Here is a 25,345-nt window from a genome sequence, read left to right as displayed (position 1 = left end):
GAAACACCCAAAATAGCGAACCGTACCGAACTGAACCGAACCGATCCGCTCAGTGGAAACGAGGCATAAAATGCCTGCTGGGACTTTTATACACACCAGAACTACATTAAGCAGTACTTGTTCTGGTGACTACAGTTTCCCTTTAAGCTAAAATTGTTCTGGCGACTACTGTATCCCTTTTAAAGGTTAATAAGTGTGTAGGGGTTTTGAAAAAGAAGAATTCTGGTTCCACTGAGTCTGCTGAGTATTATATTGTCATATCCACAGAGAGTATTAGGACTATAATCCCTGTTACATTTGAATGGCCAAACCCTGCTCAGTAAAGATCCTTTAATCACATCACATTTTGCCTGTTTGTTTTCTTTTTATCTGATCAACTCTAGCAACCTAGGAAGGATCACTGATATACTGAAACATTTTTTGTATACATTAGTGTAACTTTTTTGTCTTCTGTCATTTCAGTATCCTTTATGGTTTGATACTGAGATCATTCGATTGTCTCCCTTTTAAATGTTATATTCAAATTCACTCTTGATGTGGAATAAAGAACGCTTATACTGTGTTTTTAATTTTATTGAAAATACTAATTTAATTGCTAGGACTGTGATGCCTAATTACTAAAGGCAGTACTTGGGCACGTGTGATTTCCAATTCACACCTCTTAAAATTGAACCAAACATCCAATAACTATATCCTCTCCCACCCCCTATCTTTTTAGAATTGACACACAGGTTCTGTATATTCAGATTGCCTTATCAGCACTCAATTATTTCGTTTTCTTGTATTTTGAATTAATACCTGCAATATGTTTAGAAAAATGGCAAAATCATTCTGAAATTTAAGATTATCCTGCCATTATTGGATGGCTAGCATACACAAAGCATGTGTTACTTTGCTAATTGCTTAGCTCAAAATCCCACTCACCCATAATCCATTGGCCAGTGGAAATTCAACTCAGGCAAGTGTACTTTGGACCCCCACTGCCTGCAAGCCTCTTAAAAAGAGCTTGTTATAACAGAAATTGCACAGTAGCTCTAGTAGCAGTGGTTTAACAAAATATCCTGGAGTGCGTGATGTGCAACCACATGCTAGGAATTGTCATCTAATTGCCCTGAACATTCCAATGGTCATATTGAAGTGGCAAGTAACTTTTAGTTCTGGCTACCATTAACATTACATTTTTGGTATTCATATACAATTTAAATGATTGTATTTAAAGGAAATTGTATTATGTCATTTCTAAAAATGAAAGAAACATTTGATCTACCGGGACCGTATTATCCCAGAATTCAATTTAATTCATAACAAATTAAAAGAATGGATTCATGATTTGGATAAAGGATAGAAATCTCTAAATTAGAGAAAATGTATCTCCTTGATTCAAACAGTCAAGCAACTATCTTATTTTGTTACTCCTGAATTTCTAATGGACCCAACACTACATTTTATAATATGTTCTCATGGAAGTCAGAATTAGGCACTCCATATGATTTAGATGATTGGCTCAGTTTTCCCCTAAATTTAAAAGATATAACACCAATGCAGTAATCATCTATAAAACCATTTTAAACTCATACGTAGATGGAATTTAGTTCCAGCAAAACTGCACAACATGAACCCAAATATACCTGATAAATGTTGGAGAGAATGTGGAAATATGTCCCATATATGGTGTTTCTGTCCCAAATTAAAACATTTTTTGGAGACCTATACATGCATTGTTTCAAAACATTAACCCATCTTTGACTTATTTTACGACAGAATTAGGTTTGTTTAAAAAGTTTCCTCATTTCATAAAATCGACAAAATAATTATAGGACCTATTTTAATTGCTGCCACTTGTTCACTACCTCGATACTGGAAATCTCCCAAATTACTGTCAATTAAAGAAATCCTGAACCTGACACTAGAGAATAAAACATATGAATTGGCAACCATTACCCTTATTAGATAAGTTTTTATATTACTGGAATGCATGGAAAGAAAATGTATTATTTGTAAATATTTATGTACTGTTTTTGTTATGTTTACATCAGTGGCGTATACACAACCCATGGAGCCCCGGTGCGAAAACTGATCCGTAGGCCCCCCCACGCGCGCGCTTACTCTGTGCATGCTGGGGCCACAACACATGGCGGCGGGCACCTGGTCGCAGGGCTGCGACCCCTGCACCCGCGGTATGTACGCCAGTGCATGCATAAACACATACACTTAAAGGACCACTACAGACACCCAGATCACATCAGCTCAATTAAGTGGTCTGGGTGCCAGGTCTCTCTAGCTTTAACCCTGCAGCTGAAAACATAGCAGTTTCAGAGAAACTGCTATGTTTCACTGCAGGTTAATCCAGCCTCTAGTGGCTGTCTCATTGACAGCCGCTAGAGGAGCTTCTGCGATTCTCACTGTGAAAATTGCAGTGAGAAGACGCTGAACGTCGATAGGAAAGCATTGAGTAATGCTTTCCTATGGGCGGTTTGAATGCGCGCGTGGCTCTTGCCATGCATGCGCATTCGGAACTGAGAGGCGGAGAGATCCCCAGTGCCAAGAGAGTCCGGCGCTGGAGAAAGGTAAGTGCTTAAGGCACACACACTCTCATGAACAGACGCACACATTTACTGACAGACACACACTGTGTCAGACATACATACACACTCAGTGTCAGACATACATACACACTCAGTGTCAGACATACATACACACTCAGTGTCAGACATACATACACACTCAGTGTCAGACATACATACACACTCAGTGACAGACATACGTGCACACTCAGTGACAGACATACGTGCACACTCAGTGACAGACATACGTGCACACACACACTTACACACACACTCTAACACTAACACACACACGTTGTTGTTTTTTAAAATGTAATCCCCCCCAGCCTCCTTACCTGTGGGAGAGCTGAGGGGATACCCTGGGGTCCAGTGCTGTCACCTGGCTGGCGCGCGCGCGAGGGAGCACTCTCTCCTGAGTGCTTCCTCTTCAGCTCCCTCGCGCGCCGCGTACTGATACCGGAGCCAGAAGATGACGTCCTCTTCTGGCTCCGGTAACAGTGCGGTGCGCGAGGGAGCTGAAGAGGAAGCACTCAGGGGAGAGTGCTCCCTCGCGCGCGCGCCAGCCGGGTGACAGCAGGGCCAGCCTCGGGGGGCCCTGAGGTGGCCGGCTCCTGGGCCCCCCAAGAGAAGAGGCTGGCACAGTGGGTACATACCGGGTCGCAGGGCGGCCGGGCCCAGTCGCAGCCGCGACCCCTGCGACCACGGTATGTACGCCACTGGTTTACATAATGCTATTATCAATTGTATTTAAAGTAATGTTTTATTCTTTATTCTTTATTCTTTATTTCGTGTTTCAAACTTTATTATACCCGGGATGTCTAAAATGTACATACAAAACATGTACCGCTTTAACATTCAATAATACTGACCTAATCAGACCACCAGGGAGGTTAAATAAAATATATTTGACAGATCTTGCTACCATAGCTATGCTTATGTCCTCATGTCTTCATCTAAACAAATGCCTATTGCTTGTTTTAAATGAACAGTTAACAAATTGAGGATAATTGTTGGCAGATATGTACAAACCTACAGCCCGAAGGTCAAATATTGACTGCCTCCTTACTAAATTTTGCCGAAGCATGCTTTAATCGTTGATGGATAGCAGGGTGTACTGAAATAGGTTGTCACACTGACTGATAGGTCTGCCTTTGTACAGTTTGTTTTGGAATTCCATAACTCAAGTCTTTAATTTTGGCCTTTGATTGGGTATAACGTGAAATTCAGTACAACGCCATCCCACAAATTATAGGATGCCACTCTTTCACTTGTGGTGACGTGGCTCATGCAGAAGTCATGGATACCAAATTTGTCGTCATAAACTTTTTAAGCCGATGGCAAAATGCTACAAACCCTCTTACTCACTTGGCTAGGACAATGTATCAGCTGTATCAGTAAACTGTATTCTTTTCAAAGTGATGCCATGTGTCTCAGTTAACCTTGGTCGTTTAGCACCCTTCTAATGTTCAATACTTAAAAAGAACACAAGTGCCTAAAGCACTTCAGCTTGATGATGTGCTTCAGGGTTAAATTGCCATTTAATAAAGGCTTACTTCATAAACTGTTCATTTCAAGAGAAAACAGCACTTTTCTAAAACATTTTTCACATCTTACAGGCTGTCAATCAGCCAGCTTTCCTACCTGTCTCAATTTGACCAACAGTTCAAACAGGAAGTAAGGGGCTGCACTGTTCGTGGTGCGTGCCACTCATACACTACTTAAAGGGACACTCCACTGCCTAAATTCAGAATAAATATGAATCACTGTTTAGTACATATACTCATAATAAAGACTTGCCTGCATTTAATTATGCTTTTTTTCATTGAGGGTATTGCTAAAAAAAAAAACAGCCCTTGCAATCCATCACCTTGTACCTTATTGTAGGTGTCCAATCACAGACTTCTCTTTGCAGCTCAATGAGAAGTCTTTATAAGGCTCTGAGCTATTGCTGCCTCTTGACTTTAGCTCTACTAAGCTAACAAAACCGGAAAGTAACAGGACCTGTTGTCTGCTTTAAAGCCAAGGGGGTGTAACCAGATTAATTAATAAAATTGAAATTTCTATTAAAAAACTGCAGTTTTTGCAAAATATTTAATTTTTTTTTTTTTTTTTAAAGCGGACACACTCTTTCAGCAAGCTAAAGTGTTTTAGGAGTCTAAAGTGTCCCTGTAACAAACTGGACTGGCTACGCACGAGCACAATTTTTATACCCCCAAAACTATGCAAAAAATATTAACTTCTAAATGTCTGATCACCACATCCCACCCCCAGGGGTATTTCTTTACAGAAAAACAGCAGCTTAGCAATGTCATGAAAGTCTGTCAGGCAGCTTGAGTGCTAGTACCGGGAAAAAAAAGTTCTATATGTAATTTCTCATGATTGTCATGGCACGTTTAAAATCTCAAGAAAATGTTGGTTCATGAAAAAGGGCACATAAATCTCATAGAACCTGACCTGTGCAAAAGTTAAGCCATCTCAGAGCAAATATATCACATTTGAATACCAAGAACAGGTTGCTCAAGTTGCTTCTATGAAAACAGACATGTATTTGCCCCTGCAATATTACCCAATATGATTTTAAGCTAATTTGCATTTCAGCAGATTTGGAGAGAAGCCAGCTGGCTAAAACCCAGCTGAGTTCAGTGTTTTTCTGAATTTTCAATGCTGTTTCACTTTGCTGATCTGTTTCAAACAAAACACAACAGGCTCTGCTGGTTTTTGAGCTGACCTTTTTTCTCATGTAAATTTTGAATGACATGTCGTGACTGGGGGATCCTCATTACAAAATCCTGCGGTGTCACAGGTCATCTTCGTTCCCCTGTATGTAAACACATATGACTGTGCAGCCATTCTTTTCAGATTTTGTGCCCCCTTGCAGAGCACTAGTTCATGCAAGTGTAATGGAATAAAATGCGTAGAAGATCGGAACACAACATGTTTGGTGAGCAGCTCATTAGACCGAACCCAGTCTATACTTTAACACCTTAAAGAAACACTACAAATAATGTAATACATTATTCAGTGTGTGTGTATATGTAATATTCCTTTAGATTATAAGCTTGTTTAGGAAGGGCCCCTTTTATGCATTGTTCCTCTGTGTCATACATGTTTTGTTGTAATTAAATGGTTGACATGCTTACCTATTGTACAGCGCTATTGAATATATTGGCACCATAAAAATAAGTGTACATATAAATAAAGTATTACAAAAAGGAGAAAAACTTTCAGAAGTCTGCTTACAATTTCAGATCTGTAAAGTGCACCTGGAAGCCTGGTGCAGTCACCCAGTGTCGAGAGGACTGAGGGGAAAGTGCACAACGAGCACATATTTAATCTCGCAAGCAGTGAGTTAAATTCAAAGCATTTTAGGCCTATACATGGGTGCCTGGATTTTGTGCCCTTTTTTGGGCAGGGACGTTGTGTTGTTTCATGCACCTATGCACCCAATATCAGACTTACCCAAGTTGTCAGTTCTACAATTTCTGCACAACTAATGCAGCTAAAGAATAAATACATAAATTTTTCATTATTTTAGTCTGGGGGGAACTCGTATGTCTAGGAATCCAGTTTATATCATCGGTTATGAGTCAAACTGCTCAAAAGGGGGAAATGTTGCTTTGGAACGAGAAGCTTGTCATTACAACACATGGCAAAAAAAAGCTAGCCTGGACTGTGTTAATAACCCCCAAACTCACTTCCCTTGTTTAACCCCTTAAGGACCAAACTTCTGGAATAAAAGGGAATCATGACATGTCACATATGTCATGTGTCCTTAAGGGGATAAAGGACCACTAAAGGGACCCAGACCACTTCAATGTGGTCTGGGTGCCTCTAGTTTTAACCCTGCAGCTGAAAACACTGAGGATTAATCCAGCCTCTAGTGGCTGTCTCACTGACAGCCGCTAGAGGCACTTCCGCGATTCTCACTGTGAAAATCACAGTGAGAAGACGCTGACATCCATAGGAAAGCATTGAGTAATGCTTTCCTATGGGTGGTTTGAATGCACACGTGGCTCTTGCCGCGCATGCGCTGACGTGGGCAGGAGGAGAGGTCACCGGCGCAGAGGGAGCCCGGCGCTGAAGAAAGGTAAGTGGCTGAAGGGGTTTTAACTCCTTCAGCCCAGCTGGAGTGGGGCCATGAGGATGGGGGAGACCTAAGGACTACATAGTGCCAGGAAAATGAGTTTGTTTTCCTGGCACTATAGTGGTCCATTAAGGTGACCTTGGATTATTCATTTTAGCAACGCGTCCTTTTATCAATTTGATCATGAACCCAGAAGAATGCCCTTATTAGCAATAGCCCAAGCGAGTTTTAGTGACCCCAACAGGCTTGCGTAGCAGTGTTCATGGTCTGACGGAAACAAGAATAAACCTATGGTAGCTAAAAGCAAATGTTTACCATCACATATATTCCATGCAGTTTTGCGGTTTAACATGTTCCGTGAACACAACCCAACTGTCTACATCTGGGCTGTATAACACCAGCAACCAACGTATTGTGATTTTACCACATTTTATACTTTCATTTTCTGTAATCTGTATTACTTGTAAAAAGGATTATAAAGAATTCTAAAAAAGGAACTAGAAGATTGTAATATTTTGAAGCGTTCTCCAACTCAAAAACATTTCAAAGTATTTATGGCAACTAGATATCCTGGGGTATTTAATGTGAGCACTTTTAATATACCATTTTAGCACCAGTTAATGCCAAAACACTTAATGGTTTGCTTTCGCATTATGAGGACTCTCTGATACCCAAAGAATACGTTTTGTAACATCTGTGTATTCTTTATGGCAGTATGCCCATCCGATGCTTGAATATCAAAGCATCTGATATCTTCCACAATGACTGTCTTCGCCCCATTTAATAACCTAAGTACTGCAGAGTTTTTAGATCACTTCATGACGAGAGCTGTATGGTGTAAAAGCATGGCCACTGGCTCAAGTGGAGTAGGGGTATCACACCACTTACTAATAAGTTTGTAAATTTCCTTTGAGTAGACCTTCACTTGTGGATATTTCCACCAATTGTAGAGTAGGTCCCCAACTCTGGGTACATTTTACTTTTGAAAATGTTTTATGGATTTTAATGACTTGGCTTTACTTGACAATTCATTGCAGCCTTTGTACGGCCTCATCGTTTGCATTGTGACAAAGTATTTTCTATATTGATAGGTGTGATCATCAGTAAAGCATACATGCTATTTATTCTGGGTAGTCAACAAAAGTTTTATTGGGACTAATGAGAAGTTGACACATTTTGAATTGATCTTATGCCAAGACAGATCTGAGGAACCAGGGAGCAAAGCTTCTAAAATGGTGCTTGAGGTATCCTATGTAGAAGGAAACATATACCCCTATCAGTCCAATCCACAAAAAATCCATGTATTGCGTTCTGGAAATAGCGACCCTAAACTCCGCATTGTTTGACTGATAGATGAAGAAACTTGCTTTCAAATGAATGGAAACTGCTGGCCTATTAAATACGATTGATGAATTTACTGGCGGTAGTGCAGTTCTATATATCAAGGTAACATGATAGGCTGGGCATATACATATGTGCTTGAGTCTGCAGAGAAATTCTATAAGAACCAAGTACTTGCATTATTTTACTTTTCCGTTCGTAATGTGGTAGTTATATAATATTAAGCATTAATGTATAGCATTACAGAAGTTGAAGGGGAACTGTTGCGTCCCTGGAAATTACAGCAATAAATAACTTGTTAATAACACTTTTTTTTTCATCTTCACACTTTTTTTCAAGATGCTCCATTTATTTTTAATTTATATTAAAGATTTAGCATAGTATATCATCCGGTTCAGATAAGGCAAAGCCAGGGCAAACATTGCAAATGATCAGGAGAAAAGAAACATTGTTTAATTTCTCTTCTTGTGTACTGTATATGCTTTCTCTATGCTGAATGCCAGGTACAAAGGACATAGTTTATAACAATAATTGACAGAAAAATAAGATGGAGGCGCCCAGTTGCAGTATAGAGGTGTTGGTTTCCACGATTAATTATATTATTTATAGTCCACAAAATCCTTCTGTCATTCCCTGGAGTTATCATTACCTAAGTATTTTTATATTTTTTCAAATTTCAGGTTTTTTTTTTTTTTTTTTTTTAACGGCATTAAAATCAATAACAAGCAAGATCTAGAACTTGTTTATATTAATATGTTCTAAACCAGTAATGTTGAGTAGATCAGTTTTGTTGTAGTTAGGAGTGCCATGACCTGGCTAGACAGATTTCATCCTATAATCTGTGATAGCCAGGAGGCTGTGTGACCGTTTACTGACCGGCTGCTGGCTTGCAGTAATATGAAGATGTTGCACACAGAGAGGCCTATTATACTTTGAATAAATGCTGTGTCAGGAGCTCCTTTTAAAATCTGTGGGAGTGGTATTCATACCATGTGCCGCATGTTTCCTTTTTGTATTTTAATCCATAAAGGATTTCCTGAGGTTGTGTTTGTTTCATTAGCCTGGATCACAAGAATGTATTTAGAGGGGGCTGTGTTATGATCTGTAAACTGGGCTTTGCCAGACAGCATCTATTCTAAACTTTGTCATGGACTAAATCTGAATTAAATTGCTACCATATAATATACCATACAATATGGTCCATACTGTCTGTATCCCTGGAAGTCAAAGAATTAGACTTTTTTTCTTTCTTTTTTTTTGTTATTCCAATTTTTTAGTGTTGGACTATAATAAATAAAATGTAATCCCTTAAGGACGGAGGAAATTGTTCAAGTTCTGACCAAAACAAAACCTAGAATTTGAGTTATATGTCTGTTCAGCCATAATTTACCTATTTCATATTGAATGCACCCATGCTTAATATATATCATTTTGTTCAGGACAAATAGGACTTTCATTTCACATCAAATATTTATATATGAAACATAATTTAATATAAAATCTAAAAAAAAGTGTGAGAAATTATGAAATGTAAGTTTTTCTTGGCATTTAACCCCTTAAGGACCAAGCTTCTGGAATAAAAGGGAATCATGACATATCACACATGTAATGTGTCCTTAAGGGGTTCAAGGACCAATATAGTGCTAGGAAAACATACTCGTTTTCCTGGCACTATAGTGCCCTGAGGGTGCCCCCACCCTCAGGGACCCCCTCCCGCCGGGCTCTGGGGAGAGTAAAGGGTTAAAACGTACCTTTATTCAAGCGCCGGGCGGGGAGCTCTCCTCCTCCTCCTCCTCCGCCTCTGATCCTCCCTTTCGGCTGAATGCGCATGCGCGGCAAGAGCTGCGCGCGCATTCAGCCGGTCTCACTATGGACGCTTGCGTGCTCTTACTGTGATATTCACAGTGAGAATCACGCAAGCGCCTCTAGCGGCTGTCAGTGAGACAGCCACTAGAGGATTTGGAGGCTGGATTAACCCTATTATAAACATAGCAGTTTCTCTGAAACTGCTATGTTTATAAAAAAAAAGGGTTAATCCTAGAGGGACCTGGCACCCAGACCACTTCATTAAGCTAGAGTGGTCCTTTAACTGTGGATGTCATACTACCGATGGCTTTTTGTGTACTAAAATACACACATTTTCAGTTTTTACACATTGAAATTTGCCAGTTTGGATTGCTGGACCCATGGTGCCTTTAAGAAGGAAAATTACCCCCATCATGGCATACCATTTGCAAAAGTAGACTACCCAGGGTATTCAAAATGTGGTATGTTAAAGGGAAACTCCAGTGCCAGAAAAACGATCCGTTTTTTTGGCACTGGAGGGTCCCTCTCCCTCCCACCCACCAATCCCCGGTTACTGAAGGGGTGAAAACCCCTTCAGTGACTTACCTGGGACAGCGGCGATGTCCCTCGCCGCTGTCTCCGCCTCCGCGACGCTCCTCCTAGTGATTACGTCGGCCGGTGGGCGAGACTGATCTCGCTCACCGGCTGAGGAGACCTAATGCGCATGCGCGGAAATTCCGCGCATGCGCATTACGTCTCCCCATAGGAAAGCATTGAAAAATAATTTCAATGCTTTCCTATGGGGTTTTGAGCGACGCTGGAGGTCCTCACACCGCGTGAGGACGTCCAGCGACGCTCTAGCACAGGAAACCTGTGCTAGAACCCAGGAAGTGACCTCTAGTGGCTGTCTAATAGACAGCCACTAGAGGTGGAGTTAACCCTGCAATGTAAATATTGCAGTTTATGAAAAACTGCAATAATTACACTTGCAGGGTTAAGGGTAGTGGGAGTTGGCACCCAGACCACTCCAATGAGCAGAAGTGGTCTGGGTGCCTACAGTGTCCCTTTAAGTATTATTTAGTAGCCACTGAGTCACAAACCCTGTCCAAACATTCATTTTTGTAAAAAAAATAAAATTGTATTTTCACACAAAAACTGCACTTTCACAGATGATATCCTCGCCATTATACGGTTTACTGCTCTAAAACACTACTATTTGTGTCCCATGTCATATTTTATGGGTTTTGGAAAGTTACAGGGTCATTTATAAGTCTTTCAGACAATTTCAGACTTCATACTTGGAAAATTGTGTAAGTAATTTTCTAAGCCTATGTCGTATGGCAGTGTTTTGAAACATGTCCTTTATTTTTGTTTTCTAATCTGTTTAATTATTTTACGACAGAAAAAATTATGGAGAGATTAATGCATCAGTTGTGTTTTGAATACATTTATGGCTATTAAGTGTTGTCTGATTCCCTGTGGAGTGTTTCAAATGCTACAATAGGAAGTGGAATTGATCATGTGATCTGACATGCCACATGGAATTCTTTAGTGAACACAAGTTTCCCTCCTTTTTATATTTTTAGCTTTTAGGCAAAATGGTAATATACATGACAGATGCTAGCTCTTTTTCGTGCAGAATGGCTGTATCTCTAATACCAAGTTTAGCAATGCTTTGGCTTTGTTTATCTACTCTTATCTTTCAGTGTCTGTCACTATTGTGTCTTGTCTTAGCATGGTGGCTGCTACCCCATCTTCATTCAGCAGTTTGACTGCTGTTCCTACACACAAACTCAGACCACCTCCAGTCTCTGAGGTTAATTATCTTCCCTGTGTTCTGGTACATTTAGCAAGTCAAGTGAGCCAGAGAGGTAGGAGGGGGCAGGTTTGATGTATGGACACAGCTGGATATTTATCTGCATTATATTTTATATATTGTAGGAACAGATTGTTAATCTAGGACAGGGCTATAAGCTTTACATGTTTTATGTAACTATAGAAGAATGCCACCTAAGATGGTTATAGTGTAATTATAAAATAGGAGCTGTAGCGTACAAGCCTAGCTAGTCGATTGGCAAGTTACGTATGCATAAGTGTGATGTTAATGGCACAGAAATGGCTGAACTGGATTCTTGTGTTTTTCGAACAAAAACTGCAAGTGAGCATATATGGTTTTAATAGTCATAAACACGGGTTCACGTCTTATGCAAGCAACATGACTTTCTAAATAAATTTTTAGCTCCCATGAGGGGAGTCTTAGAACGGTTTGTAAAAACACGCCTGTATGCTAAAGTAAATGTTTGTATATTCTGTGTATTACTTTCATTACATCAAAACATTAATTCCCCACGTCAATAACGACCAATTCCATTATTTCCTGTTTATCTGCATTGTCTAAAAGGCAGAATATAGTATGGGTGTTGCCTTCCCTCAAGCATATGTACGTGATTGCTGTGGCATTCATTTGTGATATTTAAACTTCAGTCAGGTTTCTCTACATTTTTGGGATCACTGTACATGTGTCCGGGGGAAGCAATGTTTCCTGCTCCTCTCGTCTCGAAAGGATGTTGCCATCACAGTCGAGACATTTAGACTAGATAGGTGAAGCACAGTGAATGCAGTACTCCACATTACTCCAGCTAGCAGTGAGATGGGTACAGGCCAAACAAATAGCAGCAGTTGACAGATTTGATGTTTGCTTACAGGAATGTTTTATTTTTATTTTTTATTTATTTATTTTTTTGAACCACATGTAGCCTGGTTTGGGAGAATTGATGAGATAGGGCTGATATATATATATATATATTTGTGTACGGGATTATGGAAGGGGCGCCCATTAAACTGTGTGCAATTTTAATATATGAAAGTCGGTTGAGGTGTGCCGAAACCGACGTGAGGTTAGGCCTGCAAAAGAGGGCCCACCCAGGTATAATGATATATGAAAAGGGGTGTGGTGGGAGGGAATTTCCGAAATCGTCGCAGACAGGTGAGTGGGGGGAACGCAGGGTTTAAATAGGCATGAAATCCCTCCCACAATTTCAGGCATAACGCCTTCTATTTGTGTACGGGATTATGGAAGGGGCGCCCATTAAACTGTGTGCAATTTTAATATATGAAAGTCGGTTGAGGTGTGCCGAAACCGACGTGAGGTTAGGCCTGCAAAAGAGGGCCAAAAAGTGTGTGACATTTATTAGACATAACAAAACATTTAGACATATTATAGAAAGCGAGCCTGATTTCTTTCTGGATTTGGAATGAACCGGTTGTATGCCGAGGACTTCCAGCGACCCATCTTCTCTACAAGATGAGTTGGAACTGGATGACTTGAGGCTGCTGTGGCGGCCCTAACACGGGATGAATGTACCGAGAAGGAACTTCGGGTAGAGGCCAAGACTAACAAACGAGGAGCGAATGTATAGCATGAACTGTTTGAGAGATGTGGCAAAAATTGTACGAGCGACCATTATAATCGGAAGGCCTTTAGCATCTTGAACCACATACAATATTTACACATATCGTAAGCCGTAGAGTACGTTTGCTTAGTATTAGTGGACAAATCTTACCTGCATAGACTCTAACTTCAGGCATGATTGATACCTTTGACCTGCAGAGGAAATCTGGACTGCGTGTTCTTTTATCTCAACAGTTACGTTTAAGCAAGGTCCGACTTCAGGACTTCGGAAGTGGCTAAAGCGGAGGAAACTGCAGGGGAACTTGAGACGTCAGGGTTAGCGTTTATTAAAGATAATACGATACCTGGAGCTAGTTCTTGTAGCATGCTGTGAGGAGGAAGGAAACGTAATAGGTTTAAATCGTGTAGTAGAGCTGCTAGCTAATGGGAACCAATAGGTGAAGATAAGGACTATCCCGTAAGAGTTGAGGCCGTGCCAGTAGCCCTGTGTTTGAGAGAAGCCCTACCTACGATTTAGGCCATGTGGACTTGTGCCATCTAAGCGTGGCAGGGTATAACCTCTTGTGGAAAAGTGATTAACCTGACCGAACACGTGCGATTACCTGCATTAAACCATAGCGAAAAAGGACTATAACAGGCGCCTGAAGAAACTGCCGTGACGTGAAACGAAGCATATAATGCAAAAACCGTGACCCACCGTAGGGAAGTGTTTGTATGAGAGAGGAACCTGAAGAGGAGCTTTGACAAAATTTGAAGACGATATGTGTTCGTATAGCAAGTACCCTGTAGCGGTTATTTGGTAGGCATGAGAACGTAAAGGATTGAACTACAGGATGCATGAGGTGATATGCCTTGAAACTGAACATCCAGCATGACCGAAAGTAACTCCCGATGAGCTACTTAAGCTTACATAAAGAGAAGCGTGAATGACAACAAATGCGTGACGAATGAATTGACAGCGCATGGAGGACCCCGTGAATGTCGGGCGTGCAGACAAGTCCCTAATTAGCAGATAAGGAATCGAATAATATTAGTTTGGCCAAAAATGGAGGCGGAGTGAAGCCTCGGTGTACGATATGAAACAGGTGGGAATTCCGTTCACCTGGTCCGATCAGATCGCTAAAGCTTGTCCTGCATAGCTCGTATAAGCGATGCCGACGTAAAAACTGAGTGACAGTATGAGTCGATAAATGGTAATTGAGAACACAGCGTACCAAAGTGCCGCCAAAACGTTGTGAACAAATAAACGGTATATCCGTGATACATGAGTCCAGAAGCAGTCACTGAACGTCACGTCAGCGCCTGGAGGACCCGACGATGGTCCGATACGAGGCCAAATCTGTGCGACGTGCAATGCGGAGGGCAACGTGAGACCCAACACACCAATTTGACGGAATATAAGCAAGAGATGCCCGAAACACGTTGTTAGAGGAACCGCTGGTCTTGGAGTCTCCAAGCTTGGACTGGGCACGTAGAGTGCGTGGTACCTAAGGATCGCCAGCGAGCGACAGGTTGGGGTAACATATATATGTATATATAAATATATACAACCATATACACACAGGTATCCTCGAACAGCTTAGCACTAAGCGTCTAGCAGACCCATTGCCCGTAAGAGATAACGTATAGAAAGCACCGGAGTAGCCGAGTACGATAGTTCTTAAACACCGTCTTGCCTCAAAGTAGGAGTATGTAATGCACGATCGAATCTAAGGCGGGAAATAAAGCGCCAGGATACCTGAAGCGGTTAAGGGATCGAAAACATAGTGACTATGCTGGACGGGTCTGGGGATGTGCCGCCCCCTCCCCAGCTTACTAGGAGCGCGAGCGTGAGTGCGTGCGTGCTGGCTGACTAGCTAGTGCCGCGATGCGGCGAAACGATTACACTAGGTTGGTGACAGGTGAGGCCCTGCTAGTTGCCAAGCGGCTTGAGAGGCTCTATCTATGCGTTGGCGTGAGGGGGCAGCGTGGCCACTGAATGAGGTGGCGGGGTGTCGGCCTCTCGGTGACAGTTAACATAAGATAGACTGGGAGTGACAGATGAGGCCCTCTCTATGCCAGAATGCGAGGCGACTAACTATGATTTGGCCCGAGGGGCATAGTACCTCCGAGTATGAGGATGGGTGTTGGCCTCGCGGGACCACTAACCTATGGCGAAGAAGCCAGGGGAAATAACAACTAGTGGACACCTAGGAACCTAACAGCCAGCAGTTGCTAACTAAGATGGAAGGTCGGGTAGTGAGAGCGGACATGCTACAGAGCGAAACGTGGGTAGCGATGAGGTAGGATCGTACTTTCTGAGCGAAACTGGAGTGCCCAGCGAGCATGTGGGGACCGGATGGTCGGGACGTATGAACTAGAATGCGTGTATGAACGTACGTATGGCCCTCGGGGCTCATGGTGCCAGACCGTGGCCTTGAGTCGAAATGCAATGCGAACAAACGTGAATATCAGTTGTCGTAATACATATATGTTCGTAGTATTGTTAAGTGCGTACGTGCCTTAGCCGAGGCTCGCTCCCCAGAACTGCAATATGAAAGTAGACGTAGTTGTCCAATAACGCAAGTGCTGGTCTGCGTAGGAGTACGCCGGGTTTTACACGTAACGCAAATCGCCGCGCTGACTGAGGATGAATTAGGGCTGGTAGAGACAACGCACCGCGTGCTGTGTACCCACATTGCTTAGAAGACCCTCACAACGATGAGCAGGTGAAAGAAAGTCAGAATAGCCAATTAACCAAAAATTCAGCCATAAGCAAACGAGCAGGCAAATGTCCGAAACCGCCAATGCGTGTCCCTGTATATCTGTATGTCAGTGTGCATATCTGCGTATGAAAATGTACGTGAACGTCAGGGATAATGTATAAATATAAACACGGAATCATTATAAATTTTTTTATTTTATTTTATTTTTTTTTTTTTTTTTTTCGGTGCTATTCACTGTGAGACTTATTGTAAGTATACGTGTATATATATGTATATATATCTAGTGTGCGGCGTTCTCCCATAACTATATGTAGGGACATTAGGATGAAAAAGAGGGACTTGGGCCCAAAATAGGGACTGTCCCACCTAAATAGGGAGACTTGGGACGTATGATACTGTAATAGGGGCCATGAGGCTGTAACGGTCAACTTTAGTAACTGCAATAAGAAAAATCAAAGATTGAAGAAATGTGAAGTGCTGTCTTTTAGACTAACAAGCAGTATACATTCCCGTCAAAGAATGACTCCCGAGCCATAATCATACTGCGCCCAGGAGAAACAAACGCGATGTCCGTGATTGTGCACTTACCGCGGATGAGATCTGCAAACCTGCAGTGAAAGGGTTGTAATGCTGAGTGCTGATTCACAGCAATTACAAGGCTAGATGAGTGTGTACCACATGCCACTGTGTATATGGCGTAGAACATTCTGTGGCCAGCATTCAAGCAGTTAATCCTGTCTACTACTTGACATTAACTGTCTAGGAATGCCTGTTCGTTAGAACACGAGAACGGGGATCTACTCAAGCCTTTTTACATAAGAAAAGTTACCTCTTGGCCTCTGTTAAAACAGACAATGCGCTGCCAAGTGTAATAGCCTAATATGGGAATGTAAAGTAACACGAGATTCGGCCTCTATGTAAAGTAATAATGGAGCAGAACCTATACATTTCAGGAGTATGAAATAATGATTTTCTCAGGGTGCGCATGCTAATGTAATGTGCTGTGAAATGTTCCGCAGACCACCATTCGTCGTACCCTAGTGCATTCGCATATAGAACAACCAGTGGGTAAACAATACATCAGACAACGGAATTAGCGTGGAGAATGCAGAATCTTTGCAAACCGGACGGAATCTTAGTAAATGACAGCGTTTGGTATCAGCAAGACAGGAGCCAGCACGTGCCTTAAACGGCATCAGAGGCCAAGCAGCTTTTGCTTTCAAAGGCCGAATTTCCCGTCTGTAGCAGTAACTGTAGAACCCCTGCACTTACCTGCCACGGCAGTAAAACGAACTACGTTCTGCAGCAGCAGCAACAACGATATACAAGCAGCAGTAAAACGACCTGCACTTAGCAGCATTAAAATATACTTCCGTTAGCAACCGCAATAAAACTCTGTGATATATAAAGTAGCAGCAACGGCAGGAAAATGACCAACACTCCTGAATCCTGAAGCTGCATAAACGGCCAGAACTCATCACTAGGCTTACTAGGGGGAAGTTTGTGTGGGCATTTATAATCCGCTGTATTAAATAAATAGTAGGAACCTGGAAAGACTCTGAACGAAGCGAAACGTGATTTGATTTAATAGCAGGTTGTCCACTGAAATTGGGACCAATATATATTTTGCTATGTAATATATATTGATATGACATAAAGTTCGATATGTGATAAATAGCGATATTTTATATGTAGGGATCTGTTCTATCTGGTGATTGGTTTGCGATATATATATATATATATATATATATATATTTGAGCAAGATTAACTTTACAAACATATATATATATATATATTAGTTTACATCGTGGAATGAACAATGCGAACGGAGCGTATGAGTAAAAGGGAGAAAAAATTCGAACGGACTCACGGTTTGAGCGAACCGCCGAACGGCCTCCATGCGGATGAAAGAGACTCACGAAAAACCGGCGGGCTGTGTACGAGCGTCGCGGCAGATTGACGTCAGAGGTCTGTGAAAACGGAAATGAAAGCGAATTTCCGAAATCGTCGCAGACAGGTGAGTGGGGGGAACGCAGGGTTTAAATAGGCATGAAATCCCTCCCACAATTTCAGGCATAACGCCTTCTATATATAATTTTAGTTACCATTAGAGACAGGAAACATTTTTCCCTTTCAACAGAAAAGAGCGTCTTGCATGCAATCTCATACTATTAGTATTTATATGTGTATTTAAGATAAACCCGTTAATACAATTTTTCATTAGTTTCAGTATCATTAAACCGATCAACTGTTTTTGAGAGCACCACTTCCCCCAATAAACTTTATTCTTATTGCCTTTTAAAACCTGGAGCCCCTTCAGAAAGCAGAATAGTAAACTAAGCACTATTGCAGTGCAGAGATATTTTTTTTTGTTGTTGTTGCATTCAGTGATTTTATGTTGTTGATTTTATGTATATTTTCTTCCCTTTGTCGTACATTACTGATCTAAAAAAAATATATATGTCCAGTAGTGATCGTTATAGCACCAGTTGCATGTTATTTTTAGAATGCTGTAATACACAAAGCATACATAAAAAGGTTAGTGAAAGTGTATATTTTAATAGCATGCACAGTTGTACTGTATTTTGTCACCACTGAAAAACTGATCATTATTACTAATTTTACATTGCAACAACTTTTTGTTTCTTCCAGTGGATGGATGTGGGCACATGGTCATGAACGAAGAAGGAGGAACACTGACATCCAAGAACTACCCTGAAACATACCCCAACCATACTACCTGCGAGATTACTATCAAAGTGCCGACTGGTAAAAATCTGTATATAATGGTGGCCGATTTGGATATGGACTCCCAAACTTCTGACACTGCTTTTCTGAAGATCTACAAGGGGTTCTTAAATGAAGAATACGGTGAGCTGATCTTCTTTCTATAGTATGATGGAGAGGAAAATAGATCATTATTACTGTCATAGTTGGATGACTTTTAATGGTTTGGTAAAACACAAGTTCAAATCTTGCTATCAGTAAGCAGGGCGAGATATGTCCACCAGTTTTCTGGACTATACTTTACTACAACAATAAACATTGTACTGTATCTTACCAAGCAGAGCACCTTTACCTGTATAATTGGCTTAGCCACAGTTAAACCATCATTTAATTCCTTGGAAAGTAAGTAAAACAAGGTGGCAGTGTGAATGACCTTGACGTGTGAGACCCTTAATCACAGCTGGTCGTTTCCTTTTTTTTTTTTTTTTTTAGGCTCTTACTGCTAGTTAGCCTGGTTGGGAAAGACTTCTAGCATTATTTGGATCCAAAGTAGTATGAAACAGCTGTTACAAGATCTGGGTGGTAATGTCATTTACTGTATTAATATTGGTCTTCCTGTACCTACCCCCACCCCTTTGTTTGTTTGTTTGTTTTAAGTATCGATTACTTGTTGTTTTTATATTGGAATGAATTTCCAGGGAGAGTGTGTCCTGTAGTATCTGGTTAGGGACCACTTTTGTGAAAATGCATGAAGAGGAATATAAGAACAAGGTTGCATGGATATATAAATATTTGTTGGTATTTTATAAATAATAATATGCGCACAGTGAACAGATACTCCTGTGCTCAATAAAAGTCCACATCTCCTTTAACAGGATCCTTCACAGTTTACGGAATAAACATTTACTCTACAGCCTATTGTTAAGTGAATAACATGAATATTGCTAGTATTTAAGTGGAGTGTGGAGTTGTCACTAGGTTTTGTTTTTTCAGTTCTTACCTTTGTTTCATAATCTTGACATATTGTGGATGTAATTGGTTTTGCACTTATTGCATCTATGGTCAACAAAGACAGTACAATGGTACTTTCTTGGTTGACCATTGTTATGTTATTAATTTTATTAAATGTATTTGTTTCATATATGGGATTAATACTGTCTGCTGATCACTGTCTAAGTCCCTACCAGTGGGGTTGTTAAGCTTCCTCAGGGGAGATGAGAGGCTTATTATGTGAAGTATTATGTCTCTTTCAATTACTTTATGGTTAATGTCTTGTTAACAGCATATGTTTGGTGTCCTTTGGTGACCTCCTTTTAATTCTGTTTTAAAGCCCTTTAAAAAAACCTGTTCTAAGGTATCCTTCTGTCTCTTGCAGTAATCCTTCTCCTGGACTATCTCTTTTAGTAGTGGATTAAAAAAGCATTCATATATTGATACAATTTAATATATACTTTACTCTCATTTTGGCCATAGCCATTCCAGATGTAGTTTTAAATTCCAAATAAAACTGGGAAAAAAAGGTTTCTGGCTATTGTTCTTGCTGGAAACATTATATATAGCAATGGTTACCTGCTTTATTCCCGGGGGTCCCTGACTTGCTGTAATAACTGATAAATGTTTATTTTAAATAAGTGAGTATTAAATAGTTGAGCTGTCAAGCAGCAGACAATGTGAAAAGTATGTGTCATTAAAGGTATATGTCTGTTTTAAATTGTTCATGTGTGAACATAGCTCTGTTTAAAAGAGCAAACTATGATTTTAAAATTGACTTCTCTATTTCCTCTTTGGCTGAAATCCTGGATTTGTAAATTAGTCTCCAAAGAGATACTTACAGGTTACTGGAAGCAAATTTACACCTTATTGAAAAGGATTGTTTTAATTAATCTAAAATGCAAAAGGTATGGCAGATTTAGCTATGAGCTATGGAGTGTGTATATTGAAGTACGGTTTGTGAATTCCCAGATTCCTAAAGCTTCTTTTACAAATTGCGTTTAAAATACTTGATGATTCATGGGACAAAGCCAGTAGAATTAGACAGGAAGGTGTCTGTATCTTCTAGTTCTGTTGCATTGTTCATGATAGCATTGCACAAATTGGGGCCTTGCTATCTTACAGATTAGGTTTCCTACCAGCTACCCACGATTGGGAATTCTTGTATGTCTTTATATATCTCCCAATATTGGAAGTGTTCATCCTCCTACGGTGAAGACTGTCATGACCTACTTCTGTTGCAAGTTAGACACTAATTCTAAGTTCCCCTTATTTTTCTATAATTCTGTTTATTGTAAAATCTCATCTGAGCAATCTGTACTAGCTAATCACGAGTCAAAATGCCCTGATGACCCCATTGTTGCTGTGAGGTTCAAGAATCATGGGAAATTAAAATGACGAGTTATCACTTAGCCGGCAATGTTTAATGACTACGGCCAAATAACACTGTGAAGTAAATGAACTTTGTAATTACTTCCAGTATGATTAATTCTGTTTAAAATGCTGCCTCTGATCCAAGGTTATGCTTACTGTCTAACAAGGAGCATGATTCATACTTCTCCCTTTATCTTTTAGGTTGCTGTGTGATAAAGTTCATGTTTCTCAACACTCAATTTACCACGAGTTGAACACATTTTAACCAGGAGAGGGACAAATATATTTTGTAGTTCTAGAAGTCAAGATTATGAAGAAGCTCTTCTGCTAGTGCTAGCAAATAATGGAATTAAGTTTTCTGAAAGGGAATTTTCTGTGAAAACTGACATAATTTGGAAAGTTTATGGTTTGCAAAAAGCCGGTTTCTAGCTTAGAACATACGTGGTCTGTAGTTTGCTTTGTTGGTGCATGCTTCTCTGTGAGAAACGTGGCCCTGTCCATAGTGACTTACTTCTTTTTAGGCTTCTGACTCTTAATTTGAGGATTACTGAATCGGGCACATGTCTTGAAGTAGTTTGCAACAAAAGCCTACTCTTTCCTCTTTTTATACGGCAAGACAATAATATGCCGGAGGCCGTAATGTCATTTACTAGCTCTCTGTTAAAAGATGTGTATTGCGGTGGTTAAATTGAAGTACATTTCCAATTTGCACCTTCATGTTACTTACAGATCTAGGTTCCTGTAGTTAAGTGTCCATATGTTCTCACAAAGGAGCTTATTTATTTAGAATGGCGTAAGGCCACAGTGAAGATTTACTCAAAATCTGAACTCTGCCTTATGGAGCAACGGGTTTATGTTGGGATATTTTTTATTTAAAATAATTTTAGTTAAAGATTTAAATGTCAAACTATGTGATGTTACAGTATAAAGGATTTTCAGTTATATATAAGTCTAGCTGTACTATAATGTGTGTGTGTGTGTGTATGTATATATATATTTATTATTTTTTGTAATGCTCTAATGGTAAAGGAAAATAAATAAATATAAAATGTATAGATTTTATAGTGGTGGGGCTTTTATCAAAGTATCACTTATTTCATAAATTTTTTCTGTCAAATTTTTGGCACAATTTATTAAATGTTGATTTTTATTATTATTTAATCTTTTTAAATAATCATTTTTAATCTATATACACAGCATTGGTTTCCCAACATAATAGATTTTCTGTGAGAAAATAATCATACATTACCTTTCTTTATCTGCCATTTCTTCTGAAATTAATATATCTGTAAAAAAACTGGTGAAACTTACCATGAAGAAAACCATCAGTTTAATAAATACACTAAAATAATCGTTATCATAATCTGATCCATTTCAGTGAAGAAACATCTGAGAGGGATACTGCACATGTGCATTTAAATAAAGCTGGATCATAATAGGAAGTGCTTCTGGTGACTGACATCCACTAGATCTGTCATTAGGGACAAATGTAACATTGCCTTTTTTTTTCCTCCCCAAAAAAGGGAATATGATCTTTGCATTTAATTAATTAAAAGGCACCTATCATATGCCCCAAACAACTTCCACTAATTAGATGACACATACGATTTTATCTATACATTTTGCTAGCAAATGCATAGGTCAGGAGAAAACCGGTTTAGAAATATTTTCTTTCTCCCAGCTGTCAGTCAATGTAATGTTACTTCCCATTCCCACCACTCCTCATCACTCAGAGCGTGGCACAGAGTGGCTGAGGAAGTGAACGGCACGGAGCACAGTCCAGCATGGTTGGACTGGGAATAAAACCCTACCTCAGAAATAATCTCATACAAGCCCTGGAAGCCAGTGTGTACACGTATAACAGTACTATATTGCACCGTGTCTGAATATTGAGCAGATATGTTGGCAGAAATAAAGATGCGATATTGAAAAAAATTACAGATCATATGTCTAAAATTCTTTGCACCTGAATGCAGAGGTTAATTTGTATGTTTATTTATTAATTTATATATTGCCAATGTACAGGAATGTATTTCCTTTCTGTGTGTGAGAATATAGAATGTATAGACTTGATGGTGGTGGGGGTTTTATGAATGTATTTATTTCTGTGGACTGGTTGTGTATTTCTATGAAAGCAAGGGTTTATTTTATTTTGCTTTTATGCCCCTTATTTCTCTAGACCTCCATATCTTGCCCCCTGCTTGAACAACTTTCTCATTATTATATTGCTATTTTTTTCGGCATAACTTGTGAAAAAAACAGTCTCTTTACCAGTTTGACAGACAGCTCAAGAACAAAAATCCCACCTCTGCCACATGGCTGCAGGAGTGCCAACCTTATACAAGCATCTGTGTCTGCGTGCTGTATGTTCGAAGCACCCCTGAGCTGACCACGCGAACTGCAATTGCACTAACACTCACTCACTCACTGCATTGTGCGCGGAACAGAGAGTTTAGTAGGCAGAGCTTCCTTTCCCTGTGACAGAAGTAGATTTTTCGATTTCGTTGTTTAGCAGATTGCGAGTGCTACTAATGTAAACTTTTTTAAAAAGCCACTTTACACCACACATTTTTCCTGTATACTTTGTAACCTGCAATGTGCAGAGCTCGGCTGTCTGTTCCTTTAAAGTACTGTATGTTACCGGTGTGATCGGTGCACATCTCTAGTGAATGTCACTGTCCTGAATGGATTTGCACCTGACTGTCGGAGAACAAAGCCATGTCTTGATATGCAAAGTGCCAGCATTTCATTTTCTGGGCTAACCAATGCATACCCTTTGCTCCAAGCCAAATGATTCTGGTGAATGATACTGATTGCATTTTCTCTCTTCAGACAGAGAGTTCATAACTCATTTGGCTTAATAAGCTTCCAAGTAAATTATTAAGATCTGTCTGTTAGCTAGCAGCAAGATAAGGGCAGCAATACCCTTCATAGATGAGGAATTCTTCACCCTAGCAGAGAATGATCTGTCTACCTCCTATCAGTGTGTGGAGACTGGGGTTATTGTTATCTCACTCAGGCTCGCCTGCTTCAATCATTCAGGCCTGTCAGAGTTTCACATCATTGTACCACACAGTTCCATTAATTCCCAGATCATGTGGATTGTGATATTAAATTTTTTATTTTATTTATTTATTTATTAAGTGTGCAGGCTTCTCACATAATAAAGGCTTGTTGTATTCAAAGGAAATCCACTTTCTGAGTATCAAAACCTTAAATTCTATATTAATTTAATTATCTCCGGAGATCTATGGCATTAATGGATATAAATTGTTTTCCAAAATAAATGTGTGATCAAGATTTTTAAATATATTATTTCTGAACTATAGCCATCATTTGTAAGTTCAAATTTCTTCAAGAAGCTCCTACCAGCCACAGATAAGTGTCCATCAAGATCAGTAGGATTCATCAGAGAATGTTTGTCCATGTGAGAAGACCTAAGAGATTTGCATAGCAAGGGGTAGTTAGGTATGCAGTCTTAAATGTCTGGATCTGGAATGCCAAGAGTAAGGTTTAATGTTTGCATAAATGTCCAATTCATATTCTTTCACATGATTTCACATTAAAATTTTCATTAATTTGTAATACATGAGTTGTTCAGTTGGATGATGAAAAACTCCTCTCTCCCCTTCAGCTCCACCCCGCTCTCTACCCTCCAGCTCCACCCCGCTCTCTACCCTCCAGCTCCACCTCCCTCTCTCCCCTCTAGCTCTGCCCCCTCCCCTTTAACTCCATCCCATCTCTCTCTCTTGCCTCTGGCTCCACCCCCGATCCCTAGCAGATACTATTTTGCTCACTTAAAACCTTCCACAATGTCTGGAGATCTTGTGGGGGTAACCGGGGGCTAAGAGGGTAGCTCCAGGTCTTGGGGTCCTGTGCGAAATATCCAACATTGAGGCAGTGTCTTTTAAAAACCGTCAAAATCTGCAGGTGTCAATGTGGAGGTGCTCTGCCTTGCCAAAAATTGAAGTAGTCAAAATCTTCATTAAAGGGACACGCTAGTCACCAGAACAACTACAGCTTATTGAATTTGTTCTGGTGAGTAGAATCATTACCTTCAGGTTTTTTTGCTGTAAACAATGTATTTTCAGAGAAAATGCAGTGTTTACATTACAGCCTAGTGATAACTTCACTGGCCACTCCTTAGATAGCTGTTGGAGATCCTTCCTGGGTCATGGCTGCCTAAAATGCATCCAAACATTCAGTGTCTCCTCCCTCTGCATGCAGAAACTGAACTTTCCTCATAGAGATTCATCTCCTCTATGAGGAGATGCTGATTGGCCAGGGCTGTGTTTGAAACATGCTGGTTCTGTCCCTGATCTGCCTCTTTATCAGTCTCCGCCAATTCTATGGGGAAGCATT

The 25,345-nt window shown here is 40.2% G+C and overlaps 1 protein-coding gene across 1 annotated transcript in view; it reads left to right on the top strand.

Moving 5' to 3' along the window:
• The window catches only part of DCBLD1 (discoidin, CUB and LCCL domain containing 1), a 68,610-nt gene that overhangs the window by 6,317 nt on the left and 36,948 nt on the right, over positions 1-25,345 (top strand). Inside the window, 1 exon segment of the mRNA XM_063441270.1 lies at positions 18,545-18,763. Within this exon segment, the coding sequence (XP_063297340.1) occupies positions 18,545-18,763 (219 nt within the window).

This window comes from Pelobates fuscus, chromosome 2 (assembly GCF_036172605.1).
Source record: "Pelobates fuscus isolate aPelFus1 chromosome 2, aPelFus1.pri, whole genome shotgun sequence".
Lineage (NCBI taxonomy): Eukaryota > Metazoa > Chordata > Amphibia > Anura > Pelobatidae > Pelobates > Pelobates fuscus.
This window is presented reverse-complemented; position numbering and strand designations above follow the sequence as displayed.